General features: G+C 41.5%; 1 protein-coding gene across 1 annotated transcript; it reads right to left on the reverse strand.

Moving 5' to 3' along the window:
* Positions 1 to 4,163: 4,163 nt before the first annotated feature.
* ppp1r3cb (protein phosphatase 1, regulatory subunit 3Cb) lies at positions 4,164 to 9,256 on the reverse strand. Its single transcript, XM_080205521.1, has 2 exons — positions 9,147 to 9,256; positions 4,164 to 8,219 (listed from the first exon to the last, which is right to left on the reverse strand). The coding sequence occupies exons 1-2, from the start codon at positions 9,158 to 9,160 to the stop codon at positions 7,277 to 7,279; spliced, it is 957 nt and encodes a 318-aa protein (XP_080061647.1). The 5' UTR covers positions 9,161 to 9,256; the 3' UTR covers positions 4,164 to 7,276.
* Positions 9,257 to 9,777: the final 521 nt, after the last annotated feature.

Raw genomic sequence — 9,777 nt, forward strand, 5'->3', positions numbered from 1 at the left:
AATGCTGGTTCCCCGTGTGAACAATTTTTCTCACAGGATCTGTTTGAGAAAATGTATCTGCTGGGAGGTCACTTTAGCTATCTTGGACTTCTCTCACTTGTCAGCCTTCACTGTAGCATATGAACAGTTCATGCAGTTTTAGCTTGGACTTCGAAGGAGCAACGTCAACAACAATAAAAGTGCTAGTAGTAGAGGCAACTGGTTTCTCCTCAGGGAAGACAGGGTGAACACAGGTTTTTTTTTTGATGTTTGACACATGTATTAATGTACAGCTCCAGATTGAAGCATTATCTTCAGCACAGGATTATTGGCAGATGATAGCAATGTGACCAAACAAAATATTGTCTCAGGAGGTCGACTTTCATGACAGGTCATTGACATCTACAACCTGCTGGAACAAAACCCCCTCATAAGTGGATCAGGTAAGCATGCAACGTCTGCCAAGGTCACCATGGCTCTTAGTTTCCAACTCCTTCTACAGACTTGCTCATGACATCTGCAGAATTTAACAATCTGCTCTACACAAGTGTATCGCAGGTGACTGATGCCATTCACTGTATGATTGATGAAGCCAGTGGGGTTTTGTGTGGGGGGTGGGAAGGGAAATACAGCTGGGCTGCATTCTATTTTGGGCCTATATAAAAAGGGCAGACTTGATGACCAATAAAAAAGGGAAGCAGAGAACAAATTAAAAAAGTGGAAATGCCTCATGCAGAGCTCCCACATGCACGTTCCCTGACATGATCTACCCATGCCTTTCAGCTAGCAAGAACTTTGGGTGCTCTACACTGAGGCTTTGAACAGTCAGGGAGGGGATTCCTCTGTCCAATTTCAAATGGCAGGGTGCATGTGAAGGCACAAGTATGCTCTTGATTGCCTGCTATGTCTGCTTGTCCATGCTGATGACAACTCTTTCCAAGCAGGTGGATATCAGCAACAAGGCCAAAGATATCATGGTACCCATGCTATATCCAATCTGGCACACTGCAGCTGGAAATCCACATTTTCCACAGCTAATCTCCACCCCCCACCCCTTTCCTGACCCCCAATCCATCCCAGAGTTTAAGTATCTGCATTGAGCTCAAATTATCCTGTATCCTCCAACAGGGACACTTCACTGCTGTACCTGTCCAACATTTTTGATGTATGGCTCTTCAAGTGACAACCTAGCTAACAGCCTAAAAGGCCTTACAAAGGTTTGAGATTTGTGCTGGTAGAAGATGCTGATGAGTCAAGTGACAATGCTTCCTCAGTGGACAACTACCTCCAAATAGCCCCTTGCTCCTTATTTAGGGGACCTACGCGAAATGAAAGACATGAATTAGAATTGATGTGGGAACATTCAAAGTCATCATTGAATTGTTGTCACATGGCACAATGTGAGCATTACATGTCATGTGGCTGTGAGATATCTGGTGATGGAATTTGATATCTGGGAAACCCTCATCTTTCTATTGTCAATGACTATGCCCTGCACCATCCTGCTGAACTCTTCTGTAAGGAAAGCAAAGAGTTAGGAATGTCAGGATTGGATTGTGAGAGGACAATGACATTTATGGGGCATGGGAAGCATGGATTAGATGACAAGGAGAGAGAGTGTCAGTGTTGGCCGTTCAGATGGGCTGTGGGGAATGCCAGGGAGAGGAGTGTAGGTGGGGCTACTAGGTATTGTAGTGAGAAAAGCTGTGCAGGAGAATGCAGAAGTTTGTGTGGTGGGCAGAGTAGGGAATGGCAATTGAATGAGACAGGACAGTCACCTTCCCTACCAAAATATAGATGTGAACCTCTTGTCATTGATTGCAATGCACCCATCAATGCCCCCTGGCCCCATGGCATCCACCCATACCCCTGCCACTATTCACTTCAATTACTTTGAGCCAGTTTTGTTTGAGAAGTTGTCCACACGAAACAATTAGTTTTCAGGTGCCCCTAGTCTGTGGCTTCATTTCTGGAGATACATCAACAAGAATCTTGGGGTAGGAGGAAAGGGAAGGGGTTTAGCACAGACTTCACATTGCATAGCCATATTTGTTCTGGCTCCCCTCAAAATCTACATTGCAACTGGTCTGATCTATTCTGGGAACTTTCAGAAGTTGATAGGTGCAGCTCATCACCACACCTGTACTCTGGTCTAGAAATGTGAAAGTGCAATGTTAATAACATAACCATGTTAAAGTCACCACTCCCAATCATCATCCACATGGATACCCAATCCATGCTGCCCCTCCCCCATCTTGCTGACAGCAGGTCCACAAAGTAAACATTCTGCCTATAAAGTTAGTAGATTATGCAAGTTTGGAAAAGTAGGAGATTATACACACTAGGGAAATAATTAAAATTTTCATTGATTTAAAATGCAACTCCAATCACAAATGCAGAATATGGATTCATGTAGAAGGTCCAAAGAAACACCCAAGAACTGGTAGCTTTTAGAATCATATAGGCCCAATATTGAGCACAGAACAGTTTAATGTTTGAATATCTAATTAAATCATAAGTAATATTCCCTCCAGTCATGAAGCAGCCTGAAGGCTCAAAAAGGGGTCAACTTGTTAGTGGCAGAGCCTTATTTTTTGTTTGCTTGGCTGCTCAGTAAGTGACTTGGCCATGCACCCCAAAGGACAAACATTATTTTGTGTTAAAGAAAGGAAATGTTCCTCCCAGTTTACTTACCCTCCAGCTTTCTAATCTCAGCTGCCAGTTGTCCAGTCTCTCCCCTTTAAAATAGAATTTGGGGTGGGGGGGGGGGTGCACAGAGGGAAGATGAGCCTCAAATCTTGTCTCTACAACTGGTAGAGCACAAATTCACCCAATGCCACAGCTGCACAAACTGTTAGGAAAGAGTTGCCCATAAATAGTGAAGTTCAGATACAAAATATTATGAAAGCATGTTTTCAATAGTTTTGAAAGAGCACTTCTGGTATGTGAGTACACAATCTGAAACAAAAGATCCGCATTGCTTATCATGTGAAGCTAACAGTTATCTGGAGGACAAACATAATGTGCAAATTTGCAATAACAAAAACAAACTTATTGGATATTAACATTCAAGGATTTCCCATCTGACAGGATAAATTCCTTTAAAACGATGGCAGGTTGCCAACTGTCGTCATTGGCTTGGAACAAAGGCACGTTCACTTCAAGGAAAATAAGTAAAAAGGATTGATAAACTTCCAAAAGGTGCAGTTATACCACGTGTGCTGATCTGAGGAAGTTGCACACTACTTAAATAAATTATTTCTGCAGACAGATGAATCTGTTACATATCAGAAAGCCAACCCTTTCAGAGTGTAGCTAGTGCAGCAAATCTTTGATTTATTCTCATTGACTTACCTCACAGATGTGAGGTGTTGTCAGAAAAAGACATTAAAAACTCTTCCTTGTAGACAGTACAGCCAAGTGCTATTCAAACAAGCAGGGCCTTAAATTATACTGTCCAGTTCTGAATCAATCTACTGTAGGGAAAATATTTTGCCAACATTCCCAGGTTCTGGTCAATTTTTTTTAAAAAAAGGATTGAGCAACCATCCTTCCCAGAATGTTAAGTTTCTATATAGGAGTTTGAAGACTTATTGTGCATTTTAAAGTGTGGTTAGACAGTGTACTGTTCCATCTAACATTGAACCCAAAAGTGAAATACAGCTTTCAGCATTACTAGATGTTTCAGTCAGTACAAACAAGAGGTGCTGATCATGCATAGTAGACATAACACATTAGATGAAACCAATTTTACTGTGATAGTAATTATGTAGAAATAACTGAAGTATATTGCACAAAATTGTCAATTTTTGCAAATAGGTAGCAGCACAAGTACTTCAACTAAATTAAAACATTAAGTAGGCAAATTTGTTTAGCCAAATAGTTCTGCACCTTATCCTCTATGTCCAAAAGCAGCTATTTAGGATGATTTTGCAGAAGTGAACAATACTTCAAAATGGGTCAACAGCTCTTAGAATGGGGAAATAAGTTTATTTTGACCAATCTTTTTGTCTAATCTAAGTGATCACTTAGTTGGTGAGTTCCACATGTTCCGAAAATATAAAAACAATTTAATCAGCTGTGACTGCATTTTAGAACTGATGTTCATCGTCCAAATCCAAGGTGTCATGCAATGCTACCACGCTCACATTTTAGCCCATACCAAACAAATTGCAACGACGAGAGGTTTTACAATATAAAGCATTTATTTTCATTTATACAATTTCCTAAAAAGGGAACGTCTGGAGAGAATTATTACTCAAAGCATTTCTTTTATAGAATGGAATTAGCCCCAGGAGAACCTAGCAAATTAATTACCATGGAAACCACAGAAGGTTAAGTTATCCCTTCTGTCGATTCTGAAGTCACTTAAACATTCGGAGGGGCAGGAAGAATGTGGATGATTTTACTTTGTTATAATTCTCAATACTTCTCCTGATTGGAGAAGTAAAAGGTACTCCCCTTAGACTTTATCTCCCTTAAAGAATCTGACTCTTACACCAACAAATCTTAAGTACAAAAATATTTCAGTGATTATTGAGCCTGTGTTAACCAATCTTGACACTCTTCACATTTTCCTTCGATGCCTGTTCTTTAAATCTAAAGCACACATTCAGAACAAAGTTCACACTCACATTTCAAACAACATCACAATCACATTACTCAATTGACATTTGGAGTTTAATCTAGATTAAAAACTGCAAAGAGCTCGAAGGTAGAGTAATGCTAAAGCAGACAGCAAGGGAAAATGTAGTTTTTTTGGTACTCAACTCAGGTAGAAGAGCAAATTTGTTGTAATATTGGTTCATCACTCAGCACTGAAGAATAGGACTGTAGTCTAACAGGAAATACAGCAATTTAGTGGCATATAAAAGGAAATGACTGTACACCAAACAAAAATGGATTCAGAGGGAAAGCCAAATGTTACCAACACAATCAAATGTAAGTGTCACCAACAAGTTGGACAGAGAGATGGTCACAGTAGGAGAAGATTGGTAATAATGTCAGATGTTACCTTCACAAACAAGCGTCAGGTCCAGCAAGGGCATTCAAATGGAGAGGAAGAGGTAGTCAAGGTTGTCAGAGGTGATTGGGGCAAGGATACAGACACTCAACCTATTCCAGGAAATCTGCTGCTCAAAAAGGGAAGTCAGAGGACAAAGATAGGAAGGCAGAGAAGCATGAACTCCAGTATGGGGTTAATTATATTCAGTTTTGGGATGTGGGTATGGTTGGCATCTACTGCCTTAATAGGTTACTTTGAAGATCAGTTCAGGGTCATCCAACCAATAAAAAAAGTCTGTGGCATGAAAGTGCTTTTTACATCAACATGTAAAGTGTTTATGAACATCCTTCCATTTCCTCAGTAATCTTATCTTTACCAAGTGCATCAGATAGGCCAAATGGTATCCTCTCTACCTTGGGGCAACAAAGTAATGTTATGTGTCTACCACCAAGATAATAACAATGTAGTGCGCATACAAATCCCACTAATGCAGTTTGAGAATTTGAATTGGATGCATAGCCATGATAATATGAAAAGCCCTCTTCCCCAGCACACTTCAAGCACTTGGAGAGATAGACATTTTGGCCAAACTGGTGTAAAAACAAATGTCAATTACATATCACTGACTATGTAGGGGAAGGCACAACACCCAAACAGAATGAAAACTTTAATTAGCGTATCAGCAGAGAGGGAAACTTTCATAGCCCTGAGACAGTATAAGGAACAATCAAGACTGTCTGCAGACTGGTTCATGACAGACTGGTGAAGCTAGGATTCTAAAGAGGAGTGCCAAGAGGAAACCTGACTAAACAGAATGAAACAATAAAAGTTGTTACAAGATTAATTATAAAACAAAGACGGGGCACATGCCGTGGACAAAATGGAAAACTGAGACTCAGTTCATGAAAAGACATCTATTGGAGTACACTTGTGGATAGAACAGTGGACCACTGGTATTTGCGATACAGTTGCCACTGTGTTGCATATGGATGAGGAAGGAATAGCAAGTTTTTTCCTAGATGGATGAACCAATATGAACCAAATTGCCTTTCTGCATGAATTCTGTTGCGATTGCGTTTCATTGCAGATCAAGAAACCAAATTTAGACAGTAGCAAAATTCAAATCTACTACTTCCAGCTGTAAAATAATGCTTCCTGCACATACAAAATACCACAAGGGTAAAAAGGATCCAACCAGTTCCTTCCAATCAAACTTTGCAGTCTCCAGAAATTTATTTCCTAGTTATGAACCCATTTGTACCCAAACACAAGTTAATTTTCTAGCCTTCAATATGAAGGATCACTTCCAGAGTACCTCAGCTATCTATGTACATAAAATTAGAAAAAATACAGTGCCTTAGTCACATTCAAAAAAAGCAGTGCAAAAGATTATGTTGGCTGTTTAAAAGCTTTACTACAAGAACCTAGTTATTTAGCAATAGGCCTTCTGATTGTCAGGTTTCTCCATGCCTCCAATTACAAAAATAGATTGAGGTGAGCTAAAAAGTTCATAAAGGCAGAAAAACCTTTAGGTTTAACTAGTAAAACATTTCAAGGAAAAAACCAAAATGAACATTTCCAAAACATAAATACCAAGTGCATTCCGAGGACCCATCAGTTTAGCTCCAAAGACAACTCTGGTGGATTTATAGCTCACTTATAAACTCAGCCAAAATGAATAGTTACTTGAACCAAGCTTCTTGTTGCTGCATCAAAGTTGATTTGGTAACCTGCATTTTAGCATCCAAGGATGTCATTCAGTCGACAAAAGGCACTCATCTACTATACAATGTGCAATGGATTTCACGTACCCATGGCTAATCACAGCATATATATGATCACTGAGATAGTGCTTGTAAGTTGCCTACCTCACTAAAATGGACTGGAAGTCAGATAAAGGTTTACAGTCCATTTTCATTCACAGTGCATTAAGTGTTCTAGTTTATCCTATGCAATTCTTTGCACTCAGTTTCAAAAAAATCAAAAATATAGCAAGCATGGCACAAAATACCACAATTCCAGAATGTAGTATTCTCACCAGGGACCCAATGTAAATTTTCATCTTTTGCACACTAATTATCCATGTTAGTAACTGGTGTTATACAGAAGCACCACTAATCTATTTTGAGAATGGTTGCCAAGGGGAGCTTTTAAGGTGGGGGAAAACAAACTGCAAAGTTAATGATTATTCAGTAAGCAGGGGACTTTGCAGAGTCACTACATGGTTTTCATAAGTTTAATATGGAAATTGAGGCAACTCTCCATCAAACAATACAGCAACACTAACATCTGTCACCAATACGGCAGAGCCGTCTCGATCTTGCCCCAGCTCTGCCATTCAGGAAACAGCCCACAAGATGATCTGGGACTTCCATACTGGTCATATTCAATCATCTGCATCTTCGTAGGGACCTTGGTCACCTCATCCTTGAGGGTGATTGAAGCCTGAATCCCATCAGGTTTCCAGTCAGCAAGAACAATGCCATAATTCTTCCCCTCATTGTTGTCCCAATAGGTTTGGTCTCCACACTTAAAGGAGACGCAGAATTCTATTCTCTCCTGCGGCGGTACAGATGATGGCAGGTCAATAGCAAAAGAAAATGTGTCTGTTTCAGAACAACCATAAATATTGTTTAGAAATGTACAGTCCACATCCTTATAACTCTTCCAAGTGTCGAATGTTATCCGGATTTGAACTACTTTGTGGTAACTTAGATTCCTCACTGCGACCGTGCCCGCGATGAATTTCTCATGCACAGTGCAATTCTCCAGACAGACAAAATTCTTCTTCAGGCGATTTCGGAATTCCTGGTAGTCTGCAGATGGAGGAGTGAAGTCAAGGATCAAGGGTTTTCTGTCATTTGCTTTCAGTCCACATGTGGTGTTGTCAAGATCAGTCAGGTCAAACTGTAGTTCAGCAAGTGAGTCTTCACATTCAGAGAAAAAATGGACCGCAGTGAGAGAGAGACCTTTGTCGTCAGCGAAAGCCACTGTCTTCTTTCTTTTGCCTTTGGACTGAGCCCAATCTTCACCGCAGGAGTCAGTCCCACCTTTCAGGATGATGCAGGGCCGCAGGGGCTTTAGTTTGTTGGTGATGGTCAGCCCTCTGTAAGGGTCGTATGGGCCAAGGAAATTCCTCATAGGTGGAGAATGAGCCAAACAGAGTCTCATGGCTATATCAACTGGCATAATAGATGCAGCTGGTAACGATCTGGTATCCAAGATATGGTAGACCCTGAAACACCAAGTTCAACATGATCACGTATTGCTTATCTAATCAGGGGGAAAAAAGACATCCAAGTCCCTCAACATCTGGAACATGCTTCAAGGGAAGTTAACTGGCAAGAAGAGTAAAAAAAACAAACAAAACCTGAAAATGCAAGATAAACTCAACAAGTCTGGCAGCACATGTGGAGAGAGAATTCATGGTTTGGATTTAAGTGACAAGACAATTCTGAAGAAGTAATTTAGATCCAAAACCTGAATCCTTTTTCTTCTCTCTCTCTCCACAAACGTTGCCAGGCTTGGTGAATTTATTCAGCATTTCCTGTCTTTAGTTTCAGGTTGCCAGCATTAGCTTCCAGCGGACAGAAGTGTTTACATTTTTCTTTATTACGAGGGACTCAGGACACCAACCCCACATTAAAAACTAAAAGTAAAATTAAACATAAATGTTAACTGGCTATTGTAAAACCATTTTCACCCGTGCAGTATTTGGCTCAAATTTCCAAAGAGAACAGTTTGTAAAAGCAGAACATAAAGTGATCAGCTTTACGAATTAGATGAAAAAGGAGGGCGGTTTGGGTGGATTCTGTACGTTTTGTGAGCTCTCGAAGGGAAGACTTAAATTTTGGGTGGAGGAACCAGAATGGAAATCTCGCAGTCGGAAGCGATGGTGCCTTTTCCGACAACGCTTGCAAGACAAGCGGCTTTAGAAGGAGATTTCGCCCCAATATAAAGGAAAGAAAGCGAGCAGGTTGGAAAGAGCAGTGCTTAGACACACAGCCTCCCAGAGCTGGCTGAGCAGCTCTGCGGTGTTTAAAGTTACAAAGAGGGAGTTAACACAGAGAGGGCTAGGGAATAAGGCAGGGTGGGAGCACCTAGCTCTCTCTCTGTGAGGAGTGAAGGGGGAGTCTGCCAGGCTGCAAACAGCACAGTTTACCTGGTGCAGTTCATCGGTCTGATTAAAAGAGCTCCACCAATATAGAGATCATAGCGAAGTTAGAGCGAGCTTCAAGAACAAGTCCCTCCTACACGTGCCTTTCAGCAGCCGCTCAGAGAGCGCACGCAGCTGCTCCCGGCCACTTATAGGCGGCCCCGCCTCCCCGACACACGTGACGGACATCTCCAGCCAATCGCCGGCCTCCCCCTGACCAGCTGCCGCCAATCACAGCCCCGGCTCTGTGACGCACCTGAGCTTACCGCCAGGGGGTGCCGCAGGTGGGCTAGAGGCAGCTGGACAGGTGGGCAGGTTAGAGGTGGCTACCTGGAGGCGAGTCACGGAGACACACTGCAATATCAAATGTACCATTAAAAATAAACATCCAGATGTGGTGGCACAGGGGATAGCACTGCTGCCTCACAATGATAGGGACCCGGGTTCAATTCCGGCCTCGAATTGCTGTGTGAAGTTTCCCGGCTCGGAGCACTTTTAAGTCACCAAACAAGTGCTCTTCTGCATGCCAATCAAATAAACGAACTTAAATTAACTTAGGACAAACTAAAAGGGGCAGCCCCCCAAAAAGGAAGGGGGACGGCCCGAACAAAACCTAAGCCAAAAGGAAACTTAAAAC

Source organism: Carcharhinus amblyrhynchos, chromosome 17, assembly GCF_965287045.1.
Source record: "Carcharhinus amblyrhynchos chromosome 17, sCarAmb.v2.hapA, whole genome shotgun sequence".
NCBI classification, from domain to species: Eukaryota; Metazoa; Chordata; class Chondrichthyes; order Carcharhiniformes; family Carcharhinidae; genus Carcharhinus; species Carcharhinus amblyrhynchos.